The sequence below is a fragment of the Mya arenaria genome, chromosome 3 (genome assembly GCF_026914265.1).
Source record: "Mya arenaria isolate MELC-2E11 chromosome 3, ASM2691426v1".
Taxonomy (NCBI): Eukaryota; Metazoa; Mollusca; class Bivalvia; order Myida; family Myidae; genus Mya; species Mya arenaria.
Window position 1 is genome coordinate 6,157,002 of NC_069124.1, and position 19,753 is coordinate 6,176,754.

At 35.4% G+C, this 19,753-nt stretch overlaps 2 protein-coding genes across 4 annotated transcripts in view; one reads left to right on the forward strand and one right to left on the reverse strand.

Annotated features, from left to right (window-relative positions):
- Positions 1-4,423, reverse strand: part of LOC128227797 (ATP-dependent DNA helicase DDX11-like) — a 48,958-nt gene extending 44,535 nt beyond the window's left edge. The window contains exon 1 of the mRNA XM_052938656.1: positions 4,358-4,423. The gene's annotated coding sequence lies outside the window, so the exon portion shown is untranslated. The remainder of the gene's footprint in view (positions 1-4,357) is intronic.
- A 189-nt stretch (positions 4,424-4,612) lies between these two features.
- On the forward strand, positions 4,613-16,905 carry LOC128227796 (uncharacterized). Of its 3 annotated transcripts, none has more exons than XM_052938653.1 (5): positions 4,613-4,723; positions 7,981-8,104; positions 8,623-8,784; positions 10,249-13,597; positions 16,385-16,905. In XM_052938653.1, the coding sequence occupies exons 2-5, from the start codon at positions 7,989-7,991 to the stop codon at positions 16,517-16,519; spliced, it is 3,762 nt and encodes a 1,253-aa protein (XP_052794613.1). In that variant the 5' UTR covers positions 4,613-4,723; positions 7,981-7,988; the 3' UTR covers positions 16,520-16,905. The 3 variants fall into 3 exon arrangements, with proteins under 3 accessions (XP_052794613.1, XP_052794612.1, XP_052794615.1); XM_052938652.1 differs by having other exon boundaries at positions 4,613-4,698; XM_052938655.1 differs by lacking the exon at positions 16,385-16,905 and having other exon boundaries at positions 4,613-4,698; positions 10,249-13,783.
- Positions 16,906-19,753: the final 2,848 nt, after the last annotated feature.

Below are 19,753 nucleotides of genomic sequence, written 5' to 3' on the forward strand. Positions count from 1 at the left end.
GTGACATGCAATCCTTTTGCATGCATTTCCATAAGTAGCTTAATAATATCATCCCTTCTGTTTAAACCTGGATGATTAAGGCGCTTATCTATCTGAATCAAATGTTGTTTTTTTGTTGAGTTTATTCTACTTTCACTTTCGGTCAACATTTGAAATCCATCTAATTACATCCAAAGCCATCAAATGAAAACGCTTCTTCATGTTTGGGTATAAATGCACCGGTCCAATGGAAATTTCCGTACCGCCTGGAAATCGTGCGAAGTTTTCGGAATATCCGTTGGGTATAAACAAAGAGCTGAAGTTGATTGTTTCGAAAAAAACCCAAATATATAATAATCTCAATCATGTGACAACAAATCAGATGATCAAGAAGATTTCATGAAAAATCTTCAAAAAGTGAACAAGATGATCTACTCTCCATTTGAAAAAGATTTGCTTCCAAGTTACTGTTTATTGCTCAAGTACTGACTAAATTTATATCTGTATTCAGTAAATTCCTCGCGGAACTACCACTTTTTGTTTTACTATGCAGATTTTCGGCGTTGCGGACGAAATGTTCTTTTACACTATCTGATTTAAATGGTGTTAACACTCTCACACCTGCCAACAATCAGTAGACCGAAGAAATACCATTGCTGCGTTACTCAGAGGTGTAGACACCGCGAAACTCTGAGGAAACCAATAAGAATTTCTTCCAGTACTGTATTTAATTTATGTGTATACTTTTCTCTCATTGTGTGCTTTCAGTATTTTTCAGACTTACTTGCACATGATGAGACTGGTAATCCCTTAATGGCGCACAATATAGGTTGATGTCCATTTTTTGATCTAGTTTTAATGCATTATTATATTTAAATTATTTGACTTTAAATCCCAGTAACATACTGTTTTCTATGTATATTCAATCAACTTCTCCAGTGATTTTTTTGGCATTATTTTTACTGCCTGTACCTTGCAAATTGGGAAAAATACAAAATCAGGCCAAAATAGCTTACCAAATGGAAAATATACATTTTTTAAAAACTTTTTCATGCATACATTATGCTGTGAAACAGGTATTCTTGTCAAGATTTTGTTTATATTTATAGAAATTCATTGCTTTTTTAATCATGAATGTAACCTGCTTTTATCAAATTGGGAAAAAAATATAAAATTTTGGGAAAATAGACAGTTTTCGCAAGGGGAAACAGCCTTTAGAAGGCTGTAAATTGCATAAAAAAATCACGGTATTCGACTGACTGATTTATTGTCTGTTGATGACACCCCAATAAAAGTGACACGATCACACCCATTGGATTAAGACGACCATCTGCTTTGTTTCGCTACGATGAACATTCTATATAACGCTTGTTATCGTTCCAAACACGTTGTTTATCACAGGAGACATATTTTGCTACCTTTAAAATAAAAATATTTTGAACAAAAAATATTAAAAAAAAAATGAATTGTTATTTTTTCTATGTCGTAAATAAAACTTACTTTTTCCAAAACGATTAGGCTTTGCGTATATCATGCAGATACATGTAACTGGCAGATTTCAATACACATTTCATTAATTTATCCACATAAATAATAACATCAATGGTTATTTATTTCTCAAAATTTAAGTCCCATCAACTGCAATCCAAACAAATACCTGCAAAAATTTAACTTATTAACACATGTAATGGAATGTGTCGTGTTTGTCGGCTGCAGATCAAATGGTGAAATTTCTGTTGTCACAGCACGAGCTGTGTAAAGATCAAAGGTGCACAGCAATGGTTTGTATTTAAATAGGTCAATCAAATACCATATAAACCCATTCAACTCCCAAGATTGCGTCAAGGCTGGTTAAAACATACCATACGATCGGAAAATAAAAATCAATAATCCTAAGCAAATGAACAAAATTTAGTTGATAACTGACTGTTAAGCTTGAACATTATCACAGACTTGGAGAATTTCAAGTGCTGGATTTGCTTTAAAAATCGACCCCGTCTTATAAACGAGTCGAGACAAAAACACCAGATTTCATGGGCAAAGTTAGGGGGTCGTCTTATAAGCGGATCGCCTTATAGTCGGGGAATTACGGTAGGAAGAAATGGTTCAATTAATCTTTAAATACAAAATATTCATATTACCACTGTTACTTTCATAAAATATACAACAATAGCTTCACAGATTAAATCGGCAATTTTTAAACCCCCCTGAACATGACTTACCTTCATACTTTAATAACAATGCAATGAAACTATTATCTAGAACGCAGAAATAGTGTGGATATCAACTGGCAATTGACGATGCTGATGAAGGTTAATGTTGAAACTACAAACATGTTCAAAGGTAAATTAATTAAGCCAAACAAAATAAAATTGTACTTTTATGGAATATGTTTTCTTTATTTTTACCAAGGCAAAACAAACAAATATGAGAATGATTGACTGATTTTCAAAAACAAAATAACTTCAAATGTAAGCATTTTAATTCAACAGTAGCAATGTAGTAGCGATGCATAATACCCGGAGTTCCGCTTCGAGGTCAATAAATTGTAGCATGCGAGCCTAACAAACACCAACAGATCCCTTCAGAGAAAAGCATGCTCGACCCTGAAGGGGTCCACTGGTCTTTATTTACACTAAATTCTCTATTCACACTGAGCCCGGACTTTGCTAATTTGCATATTGCCAACCAAGTAAACATCCATTCTATGAACGTACTTCCGTTTATAACGGAATGTTATTATGATCGCACATCCGCCTCCTACAGTGGACCGTTACAGTATACCTGTAGGATACCTGTAGGATGATTTTGGGTTCTGTATAAGGACTTGTGCCCTTTTTAAACCCCTCTTCGTCTAAACTTGTTTCGTCACGATCTATCTTCGGAGCTCATAAAATCTTATCGTGTAAAGGTTGTTGGTAACAGTTATGAGTATATATGATTAAATTACAGCTGTCCATAGACAACTTTGATACAGGTCTCAAAACTGGTACAGCATGTCTCCTTGCCAGTGGCGGTCCAACCTTACTTTAAATGATTCTACATCTTCAGCATCTATCACATGTTGAGGCAAGTCATTCCACACTTGTATAACACGACGAGAAAACTGGTGCTGGCAGAAAGTGGTCCTAAATCTGGGTTTTTCAAGCTTTAAGTTATGCCCTCTTGTTGATGAAGCGTAGCAAAAGAATCTTTCAAAGTCACAATCATCGATACCTTTTACAATCTTAAAAGTCTGTATAGCGTCTCCACGCATTCTTCTATGAGCAAGAGTGGGTAATTTTAACTGCTTGAGCCTTTCTTCATATGACATATCTTTTAGAGATGGAATCAATTTTGTAGCCCTCTTTTGTAGTCTTTCTAAACTTTCAATATCTTTTCTCATATATGGGTGCCAAACCACATTCGCAAACTCAAGATGGGGTCGGACCATAGCTGTATACAACTTCATGAAAGTGTACTTATCCATGAAATCAAAAGTTCTGTTGATTATAGATAATATACTGTTTGCCTTGTTTATCTTTGTAGATATGTGTTTATGAAATTTCAAGTCCCTTTCAAACAATACTCCTAAATCACTCTCTTCTGTAGCAGATTCCAAAGGTATATTGTTCATTAAATACTTCTTTTCAGGATTATTATACCCATAGTGTATAATTTTGCACTTATCAACATTGAATGTAAGCTCCCACTTTTTAGCCCAATCACACAATGAATTCAGGTCATCCTGAAGGTTGTCGGAATCTGTTGTTGGGGCATACACTTTCGTGTCATCAGCAAACACCTTGATACTTGAGTTAACTACCTCTGTGATATCATTCACGTAAATGATAAAAAGTACAGGTCCTAAAACACTACCCTGTGGCACACCGCTATCAACATTTCTCCAATCTGATGTACATCCCTTGACCGATACACATTGTCGTCGATTCGCTAGGATGAATGCACATCCGCCGCCTACAGCGGACCGTTACAAAATCAACACGATCCAGCAATCGCCAGCACTTAACCGGCTAATCCTTCACGGTAAACAAGCATACTTAGGAATTTCAAGATTTTCTCACATTGTTATTAACTGCAGTAATTTTTGTGTACGGAACTAACATAAAATAACATTATCTACTAATATTTATTTTATTCTTTTATGATATTTTATGGATGCTTTAACCCGGAATCACGACCGGAACAACTACCCACTTTTGGTACAAAACAGTTTGCACGTGAAGGATTTGCCATATCAAAAGTCGTAAAAAAATCCGTCAACGTACAATTATTTCGACTACCTGGTGGTGGTATACAGAAAAATCTATGTCAGCTATTGTAAAGAAAATATTTTTTTTTGCTAATCACTTTATGATTGAAAAGCGTATACACTTACTTTTCTCAGCTAACAAAAATGAATTTTAAACACACAGTTACTTTGACGTTTTGGCGCCAATTTTACATGTTTACGGTCTACAGTGTCGTAATAGTTCAAAAAATAAAAACATACATGTATTAGTTTACTTATTTCTATATTATATATATTGAAAATATGAATCAAAATATTGATGAAAACGTGTAATTCTTCATATTATTAATTGATCTTACTTATTGAAGGTATTTGCGACAAACAATAAATAATGCTGTAAAGCGGCAAGCTCAATTTGATTCTGTTTTTATCAACATTCTTATTAAACAGAATACATATTTCTCCAATGGAAAATGAGACCTGAAATTGTAAGGATGTAAAAAAAAATTCTGTGTATGTTTACCTACGTTAACATGTTGCTTATAAGGACGGAATGAAACTAATTTTAATAATTACAATATATTTTCGCGACGCCATTTTCCAATTCGTGACATGTCAAAAATAAAATATAGGTTGCTATTTCCCGTATGCTAGGAAATGCTAATTTCTTTTGAATTATAGAAAATTTTAATTTATCAAAAAAGTGAAATAGGTCCTCATGTCACTGGAAACTTGGTTTTGGAAACTTTCCTTAGCTACACGCCAGTACACGGTTCAACTTTATTTAAAACAAAGCACTTCAATCTCTGGTCCAAGCTACTTAAGTATATGTTGGTTAGAACCAGCCGCCGGGCTAGCTTAGTTTGGCTTTGCTAGTGTTCTGGATGTCGAGGGTTCGAGCGGTTAAAAGCATATAGCGTCTATAAAATATCATAAAAACAAGAAATATTACCAGATAATGTTATTTTATATTAGTTCCGTACGAACACAAAAAAATATCCAACTTATAATTATGAGTTTGACGGCTTTTCTTCTTTTCATTCTGTCAAAACATAACGATATATACATGAAGGGCACCTGCAAGGCTTCAGGGCACAGTTTTAAATCGCTTGGAACATTTCGGCCATGGCCGAGTTGTTACGATTGTATAACGAGGTCTATCTCGAAGCTTTGTCAGAGGAGGCCGATTTATTACGATTGTATCGAGTTGTTCCCCTTTGCATAATTGTTCTCTGTGTCAGTCAACTTTCGTTTTATTGGAAAGGTAAACAACTTGTTTTAATGCATTAAATGCTTGTTTAGTGCAAAATAACATTTCACTTACATGGTAAAATATGAATTTAACTCTTTATGATCAATTTCAACTATAAAATACTTCACTTAAAACAATTTCAATATTTTTAAAACACCCCCGTTTTTTTGCACATTCCCGTTTAGACGTTAGGGATTGGAAGAATCCCGTATAACACGTCTATTATTTTAGACTAACCGGGTTTGTGCAAAAACAGGGTGGTTTTGAAAAAATATTGACATTGTATTTAGAGAAGTATTTTATGTTTGAAATAGATAATAAAGGTTTATATTCCTATTTTACCATATAAGTGCAAAGCCATTTTGCTCAAAACAAGCATTAAATGCATTAAAACACAGGATTTACCTTTCCAATAATACGAAACTTGACTGACACAGATGACAATCTTTCCAAACATAAAAACTTGACCATCTCCGGCAAGCTTCGAGATAGACCTCGTCAATACAATCATAACAATTCGGCCATGGCTGAAGTGTTCTGATTGTTGTATAACTGTGAACCGCAGCCTTGCAGGTGCCCTTCATGTATATGTAACGTGCGACTTCAATCAAACACCAGATAGCCGAGCTTTCTGGCGTAATGAAACAAACACCAACAGATCCCTTCAGGGAAAAGCATGCTCGACCCTGAAGGGGTCCACTGGTCTTTATTTACACTAACTTCTCTATTCTCACATAGCCCGGGCTTTCCTAATTTGCATATTACCAACTAAGTTTACATCCAGTATGAATGTACTTCCGTTTTTATACGGAATATTATGAACGCACCTCCGCCGCTGTAGACCTCCACTGCCTACAGCGGACCGTTACATTACTTTCCCCTCCGAGAAGACTCGTCCCGAGTCTTGGTCTGGGAATCTGGGTAAGGCAACTCCGTACTGGCAGTTGTCATCATCCCACCGCTGCCACCATTTGTAACATGCGACTTCAAACAAACACCAGATAGCCGAGCTTTCTGGCGTAATGAAACAAACACCAACAGATCCCTTCAGGGAAAAGCATGCTCGACCCTGAAGGGGTCCACTGGTCTTTATATACACTAACTTCTCTATTCTCACTTAGCCAGGGCTTTGCTAATTTGCATATTACCAACTAAGTTTACATCCGGTATGAACGTACTTCCGTTTTTATTGGGAATATTATGAAAGCACCTCCGCCGCTGTAGACCTCCACTGCCTACAGCGGACCATTACATATATATATCATTATGTTTGACAGTATGAAATGAAGGAAAACGCATCAAACAAAATTTGTTGGATATTTATTTGTTTGTGTATGGAACTAATATAAAATAACATTATCTGGTGATATTTCTTGTTTTTATGATATTTTATAGATGCAATATGCTTAAACCTTGAATCCCGATTGGAATAACTACCCACTTTTGGTACAAATCAATTTGTACGTGAAGGATTTGCCATATTAAAAATCATAAAATAGTCCTTCAACATACAATGATTTGGACTAACACCTGGCTCACTTTTCCTCCTAGGTTTACTATACTTCTTAGACTCTTCTTGGCTAATAAGGCTCACGTCAAGTCAAAACTGATGGCAGATGTTCTTTGAAACTTATATGTTTATATATATGCAATTGCGACATGCAGTTTAAAAACACTTTCCAATATTAAAGGTAAATTCGACACAAGTTTTACAAGATAGGTTCAACTCTCTCTGGCAGCCATTTTAACTGTATATACAATTATGATGCAGTGCTCCAGCCAGGATTTAGAAAGGCCTGGGTGCTCGTCAGAATAGGCATGTTTGATGTGCATTGAATGATCCTTAATGGGGCACCTGCAAGAGTTAATTTTCAAATCATATTGTGTATGTGTTGTTATTGCTTTCAATCCTAATAGTTTGTTATGAATACCTTAGCTGTTATCTTTACTTAAGTGTCAAAATTATGTGTATCTGTATTATTTTAATACAAATGTACTTATTTCTGAAAATTGACTTGACAATTATAATAATAATGTCCAAATGATATCAAAGATATATTTCATAATCATCAAATAGGGCTCTGTCAAACAAAAGGGGTCAGCGGGGAATTGTAAAAGGCAGTAGGGTGCGGAAAAAGGGCAGCAGGGTGCTCTCTCCTGCTATTTAGGCCTAGCTGGAGCACTGCTATTTTGTATTTATAAGCTTTTAGTGGTAATGTGATGTCTATAATTATGGTGACCAGTCAGGATATATAAAGCTTTATGGTCACGATAATCACGTCTATTCAATCTTGATCTTAACCCTCAAACTTACAGGATGAAGACTCTGATGGCAATATATTTTCTCCATGGATGTCGGTGATTGATGATTTTGTCAGACCTATATGCAAGTTAGCGGTATGTTGCTGTGAAAACAATTTATAATAAGATCTTGCTGAGAGAACAAAGGAGCATCAGCATATGACCAGCTTATGATGCTTTTGTTTAATCATACATGTATCCTTTTTTCTCCAAACAGGGCTCACAATGAGTGATAGAGTGCTACTTCTGGCGATTGTTACAGACATTGTTGATCCTGTCATTGCCTACCCAAGCTGCCAGAACTGCTACACAAAGCTGTTGATTGATCCACTCAATAACAGGTACTCCTACATGGTTTTAACTTTATTGGTTTAAATTGATGTGGCCTTAGCTGAATTTTAAGCTATATATGCTAATTCACATTAGGGTGTCCATTTTGAGAGGCCATGAGGATATTCCTTGTTCTTGACAGAATTAGAATCTGGGCACTATTTTGTGTGGAAGTTGACACTGATAAGACAAGAACAATTCTTACTTTCTGCCAACATTTGCTTGTATAAGCTTTTATAGAGAAACCCAAAAGTGTAAAATTCTAAATATCTAGATTCGATCCTACAACCATTTTTTATATTGCAGAACTACTTTGGTCATTTCTTGGACAATAAAGTAAATGTTAGCAGCTACTGTTAAACCAATATAATAAAGGTTTAAATTGAAGTATTGTTATCTTTAATTTCCAGGGATTTTTCATGTATGGACAAATAGTATAAAAAATGTATGTTCGATGTACATAAATATGCAGTTCATTATGTAGATAAAGACATGAAATTGAACAAGCTTACAATGCATTTCTTTGAAGATTTCACTGTGTGCGTTGCTGCTCAAGCTTAGAGGAGGGCTATGTGCACTGGCGGTTTCGACTTGTCCTCCAGATTTCTGATGGCAGTTCAGCTGGAAGTGTTGTACTGTTTGGGCAAATACTTGAAAAATTCTTTGGAAAGTCAGCAACAGATTTTAAAAGGTTTTTATTTTTTCTAAACTGGTTCTTGTCTTTATTATGCCCCCACAAAGTGGCGGCATATAGGGTTGCCCTTGTCCGTACGTACGTCTGTCTGTCTGTACGTACGTACGTCCCGAAGATTGTTTCCGATCTAATTCTTGAAAACCGTTTGTCCAATCCTCACCAAACTTTAAACACATGTTTGTGACCATAATATCTTGATCAAGTTCGATAGTCATGGAAATCGCTTTAGTCATTTAGGAGTTACGGCCCTTTTTGCCAAAAATACTTCAAAAATATATGTTTCCAATCTAATTCTTGAAAACTGTTTGTCCAATCCTCACCAAACTTTAAACACATGTTTGTGACCATAATATCTTGATCAAGTTCGATAGTCATGGAAATCGCTTTAGTCATTTAGGAGTTACGGCCCTTTTTTGCCAAAAATACTTCAAAAATATATGTTTCCAATCTAATTCTTGAAAAGTATGTGTCCAATGTGGATCCAACAAGTTTTTTCCTGCCTGAATGGGGCCATATAACCTATACAGTCTTGCGATGCCGTAAAACCCAACTCAACTCAACTTATCCTATATGTGCAGATTATCCTGAATAATCATTATGGCTTATTTTCTGTGACAAAAAATCGAAGTGGGGGCATCCGTGTCCTATGGACACATTTCTAGTATGTTCTACATTGTGATCAATTACTTCTAGTTTTTGTATTGGGCTACATGTATATACTCCTCAATTGGACTCAATTATAAGGCTATGAGGTTTAAATAAATGATCTACTTATCTAAAAGATAAGTTCCTCTATAACAAATACAACAAGTAAGGAGTGTTAAAGCTGTCTAATGGTTAATGTTCTGCCTCTCGCCAAAGAGTTTTCGATTTGACAACCAGGGGAGACTTTCTCCTGGTCCCTCAAAATGCATTCTCGTTCACCAGAGTGATGATGCTATGCGTACCACAGATTTATCATGATCAAACCTCTGATGCATGAGAATGTCAAAATGGTCCTTTGTATTGATTTCTACTTTATAGAAACAGACTTATGAATGATTATATAACTTATAAGCCTTCATCACTATGGAGCTGAAAGAAATTAGAATAAACTAAATATAAAGTGCCCACACATGACATGTATGTATTCATGCAGTCATGATCAGTGAATCAATAAATTCTTTAATTCTGTATGCATAAACTTTTATCTACAAAAAATTCTTGCAACATGGTATATAACTGAAAAATATGTGTAGATTTTCAAGGCCAATTATTTCTTGTATTATATCATATAACGGATATTCTTGGTTGTATTTTAGTACTGACAGGAAAATGTATTGCTGAAAGCATATTGCAATATACTGATAAAACGAAAATCATACTGCAGTTCAATACCTTCAGTCAGTATACCGCGATATATTGGTATACTGGTATATCATTGCAGCCCTAACTAACTGTTATACATATCTATTTTTGCAGGAGTGTGGATGATTTAGAGAAGTCCGGGTATCCATCCTCTGCCATGCTAATTGAAGCCTTAGCAAGTACTTTTGTTGGAAAATACTTCTACTTTGGATTCAAGCATAATGCTGAATGTCCCACTTCGAGTCCAACATTAGGTGACATTATAACAGCAAGAAAATTGGGCTGCAGCAGTACATTTAGTCAGATTGAAAGAAGTCAAGAACATTTTGATAATTCACACACACTTGCTACACAAATGATTGCAGGGAATGAGGGTGTCTATGCAACTGTGACTGATTACATGAGGCTTATGGTGAAACAGCTGAGGAATGGCTACAAATCAACCCCAGTTTCTGAGCATAGACAGCCATGCTATTCTTCAGAATGTCAGAAATCATTACAACAAGGAAGTTATTGTTATACACCTTTAATTGAATCGAGACAGGAATCAGTGCAATTGAGCTTTGAAAACAGTGATTTAGTTGGCTCTAATTCGTCCAATATACAGCCTCTGATGATGTCAGAAAGAAAATATCCTGTGAAACAATTACATGCATTTCAAAATTCCAGCAAGTCTTCTACAGATGACTGTTTATGTGCTGTGACATTTGAAGAGTCAGAAGCAGACACTGTAGTTGTTGATGAAACCGATAGAGCTATCAGTAGTAACAAGGAAAGTACAAAAACACTCAGTCAGACAACAGTAACTCAAAAACTAAATTTTTCAACTGACAGTGAGTGTGACCTTTCTAGCACATGTAAAACGATTGACAAGGAGCTGAAAAGAAGAGCTCATAGAAATGCACTAAGAATAATGTCTCAGGATAAATCTCAAAATGTATTTATGAAGGACTTCATTTCAATAAAAGTAACATCCATCAATTCAACCTATTGTAAGACGAGAAGAAATGATACTGAAAACAAATCTGGCAATATGCTTCCGTCACAACTCCATGCTTGTGATATAGGAAGCATACATTTACTTCCATTGTCACCCAGGGGTACATGTAAAACTGATGGTTACAATGACAAAGAAAGGTGTCCTGCTAGTTGCATCATAACAACAGACTTTGAATCACAATGTAATGGTATTGACTTCTCAAATGATGACTTTGACAGTGAGTCAGGACATGACAACCCCATGTCAGATGCAGAGGAAAAAGACACTGAAGATTTTGAGTTTGAAAAAAACATGCCAGAATGCAACAATGACATACCCACTGGTGTTTCTTGTAAAGGTTTTGGTGGTAATTTTGCTCAAATGCCTGAGTCAGAGAAGCTTGATGATTTTCTTGACTCGTTTGAAGGATTATCTTTGCATGATTCTGACCTGAATTTGAAAATGAATAGTGGTAGTTTTCTGAATGATATCAATAGAGGAGAACACAGTTTGGAGTTTGCAGAAACTGAAAGAAGTGTTACAATTAGGACTCGTGTTCAAAAGAGTTATGAAGCAGACCACACATCTTCCAGTGTTAATAAACATAGTGAGCCAAACACACAAGATCTTGAATCATTTTTCAATAACATTACTGATGAGGAAATTCAAAATGATAGACTTGCTGCACTTCATGAATCAAACAAGCTTCACATCGACTTTGATACTTTTAACATAAAAATAAATAGTAATGTTAATGTTGAAGTTGAACAGTCGAATGAAGATGAAAAGCAAAGTCAAAGAAAAAGTAGATATGGCTCAGACAGCATGTTCGATTCATTTTCACTTTGTTCGATTGAAGAAGGAAAACATTCGGAAAAACGGGTGCATCAAGGGCATGATGAAAATCTTTCGAAAGTATTGCATGGGAACTCAAAATGTCCCTCTGAACCAGATGTACATGCAGTACAGTCTGAGCAACAGGAGGTATCATTCAATGACAGCAGTTTTTATTGTGACTATTTCTTGTGTTATAGACCTAAAGACCCCAAAATAGATCATGAAAATGACAAGCTTGTTGGAGAATATGTTTTAAATGATGACTTGAAAGGCTTGGATGAGAACAATAGGACAGAAGTGTCTGATTTGCTAAAGACGCAGAAGCTTTCTAATGTAACTGTCAAAAATGTTAGTTCTCATTTCTTTAAATTGTCAGTGAAAACTGGTAAAAGTGATAAAATACATGAAAATATGTTTGATGATGGAGCTGCTGATTTGACAAATGGTTCTGTAGATCTTTTTGATGATTCAAGTGATGCATTGCCAACAAAGAAGCAATCTGGAATCTGTACTGTGTTCAATACTCCAGATGTGTCACAAAATCAAAGCAAAAAGAGATCAATATTTGACATGCTGTTTACACCTGATACAAAGGAAGAAAGTGAGAACTGTGCTCGAAAATTGAGTCTGGATTATTCCTTTCCATGTTTGTCCACACCTCTTACAAGTGATGAGTGTGTTGAACATGCTCCTATTACTCCTGGACTGGACAAATGTATCATAATGGATATCGAAGATGTGTCTCCTTCTGAAAAGAATTATGTTATCGGATTATCACAATCTTATACAATAGAAAAAAATGATGTGCACGTACCAGGAGTTTCTTCAACGGTAAGACTGAAATCACCAAGAAAAGTGAAATTTGACCAAAGACTCAGAAGAGTAAGCTCTTGCCATTTGATGGATATCAGAATGAAAATGAACAGCAGCCCTTTAAAGAATCCAAAATCAGCAAGGAAATCATGTTTAAAGTTAAATATTGAAAGTACCGGTAACAGCAATGATGATGCAGAAGCTCACAACAAGCATTGTAACCCATTGAATACAAGATTGTCAGAACATTCAGAAGTCACAAGAGATAAACCAGATAACCAAATGATTGAATTTTTAAAGCAGACACAAACCATCAGAGTAGAAAATGAAATGAATAAACATAAGCACTTTGAATCAACGGAAGAAATCTTTGATCAGTCTGGGGACATGTTTGCTTCTTTCTCAGAAATACAAACTACTTTGAACCATGAGACGAACGAAAAGGACTGTGCAATGAATGATAAAAATAGCTTTAAAAACAATGTAAATTTAGTTATTGATAATGACTTAAGGAGACCGTCAGTGTCATATAATTGTGTAGATGTTCTTTCAAAATATACCAATTATACTACATGTGGGGTGAAAAGTGATGGAGGGCGAGTGATGACAGATGGGAATCAGACAGGTGATAGTTCATGTGACTTGTTTGACAGTTTTGTAGAAGACAAAGAAAATAGAAATCCTTATAAATGTGAAGAAGTAAGCCTAAGGGAAAACATTGATGTTGTAAATAGTCATGTTATATATTCAAGCAGCTGTGATACCTCTGGGGAAAATTGTGATACGTCTCCTAGCATAATTTGTGACAGCCCAGATCTCTTCAGGAAGCAGCATGTATGTGATATGTTTTCTAAACATGCGCCAAAGAAAAATAACATTATAGTTGGCAAAAAATTGTTCTTTTAAAAAGACAATCTCATTTTAATGAATTTATTTATTATTTATTAATTTAAAAAGATATAGCAACAAAAAATCAAATTGTGTTGTCTATTTCTGAAAATTAAACACAAAGAACTTGTATATATAGTTTTAACGCTTTATCTGGAGAAAAGTTGAAAACTTGTTAATAGCGTCTAAAAGTGCGGTTGTCAGTGTGCAAAACCTTGATAATTATGTAATGGCCAAAGCATAAACACTCTTGAAGCTATTGATATTAATTTACTGTGACAAGAAAATACAGCAAAACTGTTCGCTTCATTTGGACAATGTGTCATCCAAAAGAGCAATTGTTATATACAGTATGTTGCTTGGTGGTGAAGGGCACAGAAATCAAACCATTCTTGTTATACAGTATGTTTCTTGATGGTGAAGGTCACAGAAATTGAACCATTCTTGTTATACAGTATGTTGTTTGGTGGTGAAGGTCTCCGAAATCAAACCATCCTTGTTATACAGTATGTTGTTTGGTGGTGAAGGTCTCAGAAATCAAACCATTCTTGTTATACAGTATGTTGTTTGGTGGTGAAGGTCACAGAAATTGAACCATTCTTGTTATACAGTATGTTGTTTGGTGGTGAAGGTCACAGAAATCAAACCATACTTGTTATACAGTATGTTGCTTGGTGGTGAAGGTCACAGAAATTGAACCATTCTTGTTATACAGTATGTTGCTGGTGGTGAAGGTCACAGAAATCAAACCATTCTTGTTATACAGTATGTTGCTTGGTGGTGAAGGTCACAGAAATTGAACCATTCTTGTTATACAGTATGTTGCTGGTGGTGAAGGTCACAGAAATTGAACCTTTCTTGTTATACAGTATGTTGCTGGTGGTGAAGGTCACAGAAATCAAACCATTCTTGTTATACAGTATGTTGTTTGGTGGTGAAGGTCACAGAAATCAAACCATACTTGTTATACAGTATGTTGCTTGGTGGTAAAGGTCACAGAAATTGAACCATTCTTGCTATACAGTATGTTGCTGGTGGTGAAGGTCACAGAAATTGAACCATACTTGTTATACAGTATGTTGTTGGTGGTGAAGGTCACAGAAATCAAACCATTCTTGTTATACAGTATGTTGTTTGGTGGTAAAGGTCACAGAAATTGAACCATTCTTGTTATACAGTATGTTGTTTGGTGGTGAAGGTCACAGAAATTGAACCATTCTTGTTATACAGTATGTTGTTTGGTGGTGAAGGTCACAGAAATCAAACCATACTTGTTATACAGTATGTTTCTTGATGGTGAAGGTCACAGAAATTGAACCATACTTGTTATACAGTATGTTGTTGGTGGTGAAGGTCACAGAAATTGAACCATTCTTGTTATACAGTATGTTGCTTGGTGGTGAAGGTCACAGAAATCAAACCATACTTGTTATACAGTATGTTGCTTGGTGGTGAAGGTCACAGAAATTGAACCATTCTTGTTATACAGTATGTTGCTGGTGGTGAAGGTCACAGAAATTGAACCATACTTGTTATACAGTATGTTGCTGGTGGTGAAGGTCACAGAAATTGAACCATTCTTGTTATACAGTATGTTGCTGGTGGTGAAGGTCACAGAAATCAAACCATCCTTGTTATACAGTATGTTTGTTGATGGTAAAGGTCAAAGAATATGAACCATGCTTGTTATACAATATGTTGTTTGGTGGTGAAGGTCACAGAAATTGAACCATCCTTGTTATACAGTATGTTTGTTGATGGTAAAGGTCAAAGAATATGAACCATTCTTGTTATACAATATGTTGTTTGGTGGTGAAGGTCACAGAAATCAAACCATTCTTGTTATACTGTATGTTGTTGGTTATGAATGAAGGTCACAGTAATCAAACCATGTAATTGCTGGATTTTGTGCAATTCTGTGTTATTTTATTCAAAATAGTTTTACTTTGAATATTTTGAAATAAAACAGTTCAGTAATGTGTTGTGGTCAAGGTCACATGTGGGGTGAAATCCCAAGTAGGCGCATATCTTGAAACAAACAAAAAAATCACATATTCACCATTTAAAAATGTTGTCCTTAAAATACATGCATGTCACTGATCTAGGTCCAGTGCACTTTTGCAATACCCTTTATTTTCCCCAAAGTTCCATGACATGGATTTTACTAAAAATCATGGTCCATCCATATAAGCAAAATAATTTTAGCTCGACTATTCGAAGAATATGTAGAGCTATACTACTCACCCAAGCCTCGGCATCGGCATCACCCCTTGGTTAAGGTTTTGCATTCAAGCACACATAGGTTAATATCTCACCAACTACTTGAGGTATTGCATGGAGACTTTATACAATGGTACTCAACCATCGAACCTACTTAATTTACCAAGTTAGATAACTCTTAGTTGCATTTAATGCAAATAATAGGCCTTTTTTATTCGACTTAGAAATTCTGGTTAAGGTTTTGCGTGTAAGCACACATAGGTTAATATCTCAGTAACTATTTGAGGTATTGCATTGAGACTTTATACAATGGTACTCAACCATCCAACCTACTTAATTTACCAAATTAGATAACTCTAGTTTGCATTTAATGCAAATAATTGTCCTTTATTATAAGACTTAGAAATTCTGGTTAAGGTTTTGAGTGCAAGCACACATAGGTTGATTCCTCAGCAACTACTTTAAGTATTGCATTGAGACTTGATACACGAAACTATCCAATTTCTGTTATAGATGAAGCTGTTTCGAAAACATTTTCCATCAGTGCAGAGGACGCCTTGCAGCCAAATGTTAAATCATCGGAAAAAAACATTATTCCTTTTGTGTGTACTTTTAATCCATCATTACCAAACATTGGTAAAATTATAAACCAATATTGGGGACTCCTCAGATATTCAAAAAGTAAAACTATCCAAGATCTCATTAACTACAAACCAATTGATGCATATATGCGGCCAAGTTCAAGAATTTATTGAAACATTTGTATTCACAGATGCAATAAATATGCATTACTACAATTCCCACATTATAACAACAACATATTTTCAAAACCATTCTCAATTATTATTGAGAAAATAAATGAAAATTAATTGGTTACCATGGCAACCATTATTGAAAAAAGGCGTTTTGGGGTTAAATTTGCATTGACATATATAATAAAAGTCATCTGAAGCATTCGGTAATAATTGATTTGTTAATTGATATCCTCAAAACTTACTGTACCTGGTGTATGTATTTGACAAATGTCAGAATAAATAAAAACTGTTCATTGTAGTTTATTGGATTTTTTTCACAATAAATTGACATTAGGTTGGAACTTGCACCTAATACAAACCAATGTATATCAAGAGGTTAAAGTATGTTACCACTGTAATTAACTATAATTTATCTTCTTTGAATGGTCTTAAAGGGTTTGTTTATACTTGTGAATTCTAAACTTACAAATGTTGTCACTAACGGGTTCGTTACTAAATCATTGGTGCGAAACAGTGGCTCCAGCTCTTTTAGGAGCTGTGTATAAAAAAAGAGCTCAACCCAGAAAAAGAGTATAAACATGCTTATTCCGGTAAACAGGCGGTCATTTTTATTCCCGACAAAATAAAAGCATTCGATAATACTGATTGTATCTTAAATGTAAGCTTGAGTAAAATTCAGCTGAAAATTGGTGAAAATGTTCTACTTTCGTTTGTAAACATGCATGTGTTTGATGGGAGAATCGGTTTTATAACTGCATAAACAATATATGTTTACAAAATAACCGAAATACGTGTGAAGATTAAACATATATGGCACTGCATCCCCCGATTTCTCAAATAAGCCCTCATAATTGTGACATTAGATCAAATACGAGTCATACTTACGTTTTACGATGATATCCGTTCTTTTGCTCTAGCTCGGAAGTGTCATTGGCTCTTTTTTATACACAGCTCCAAAAAGAGCTGGAGCCACTGTTTCGCATCCGTGTAAATGTAATAGATCCAGATGTTCACATTGTTGTACTATTTTTGAAAATGACAAATTTTCAAGTACATATTTATATATTGCAAAGAATTTAAGATAAATCATGAATTGTCCTGTTCTTCTACAGGTGTTATATATGTTATCAATTGCAAAAAATGTAAAAAGCAATATGTTGGTCAGACACAACAAAAATGTAGTCAGAGAATGAACAGTCATAAGTTTGATATAAAGCATTTTCCAGATTCATATACAAATGTGTCTGAACATTTTAATGCTCCTGACCACAGTATCAATGATTTTTCTTTTATGCCAATTGATAAAACTGAGAACAATTGGAAACGATTAGGAGAGTAAATGGATGCACATTCTTGGCACAGTCATTCCTAATGGTATGAATTCAAAAATATTATTATGCCCCCTTTTGAAAAAAGTGGGGTATATTGTTTTGCACATGTCGGTCGGTCGGTCGGTCGGTCGGTCGGTCTGTCTGTCTGTCGGTCGGTCGGAATACCAAATGGTTTCCGATCAATAACTTGAGAACGCTTTGACCGAGGGACCTCATACTTGGTATGTGTATTGGTCATCACCAGCAGATGAACCCTATTGATTTTGAGGTCAGTGGGTCAAAGGTCAAGGTCAGTGTGACCTTTACATGAAAAACGGTTTCCGATCAATAACTTGAGAACGCTTTGACCCAGGAACCTCATACTTGGTAGGTGTATTGGTCATGACCAGCAGATGAACCCTATTGATTTTGAGGTCAGTGGGTCAAAGGTCAAGGTCAGTGTGACCTTTACATGAAAAACGGTTTCCGATCAATAACTTGAGAACGCTTTGACCCAGGAACCTCATACTTGGTAGGTGTATTGGTCATGACCAGCAGATGAACCCTATTGATTTTGAGGTCAGTGGGTCAAAGGTCAAGGTCAGTGTGACCTTAACATGAAAAACGGTTTCCGATCAATAACTTGAGAACGCTTTGACCCAGGGACCTCATACTAGGTAGGCTTATTGGTCATGACCAGCAGATGAACCCTATTGATTTTGAGGTCAGTGGGTCAAAGGTCAAGGTCAGTGTGACTGTAAGCTGAAAAAAGGTTTTCTGATTGTCCATATTTTATTTAAGTGTCCAAATCCTACTAACAATTTGGCTCCCAAGGGGGCATAAATGTTTCACTAACATCTCTTGTTTTAATTCTTCTTGCAGAATTAAAAAAATCACAAAATTAATCTGGTTTATAACTGTTTTTAACCTATTTAATGTTGCATAGTTTATATTGGTTTATTGATGTTTGTTTATGCATTTATATTGCATTTTACCAGTATAATTGTATCTCTATAGATCCTATAAGACATTATTTTGCGCAAAAATGTATGCTATATTTTGACGTTATCAACGTTGACGTCATTTGATGTTGACGTCATTTTCTGTTCATTATAATTATACATACAACATGCAGTGCGTTCAGTAAGGCGAGCGTTTACAAAACGCTCGCAAACGTTTTGTTTTGTATCTCTGTTGCAACGCAGCGCATACACGTTAAGCGGGAAACCAAACAGCAAACGTTCGCCGCAAACATCTTTACTGAACGCGTTGCTGATGAAGGCCGAATGGCCGAAACGTTGTTTCATAAATAAATAATTTGTGTTGAAGTTGGACTTCTTTAATTATCACCATTATTATTTGTTATTAAGTGCAAAATATTGACAGAAACATATTTGTTTATATTAATCTGTAGGTGATTCTTATTTACGTAAAAACAGTCGTAAACCACGGGTAGTCAACAATACAATACCTATGTCATATCGGACTGATCAGTCGTATAATGAAATACATTGCATCTTATTAACATTCAGCTTTGAATCAACTTAAAGTGGATTTTATTATTTTTCAGGTTGCAGGCTTTTTAATAGGCGACATTTCAGTATTGAAACTCTTTGGGTGAAATTCGTACAAACCGGAAGTGTAGCCCTAAAACTAAAAGAAGAGTGACGACTCCCCAACAGGACATTCAAATTGTCAATGACCACCTTCAGGATCGTTTTACCACGACAGCGACGTCGGCCCGTAATACAGTGGGCAGACACAACCGCGCAATCCACCCACAGACAGTGCGCAATTGCCTAAGGGCCGTCGGCTTG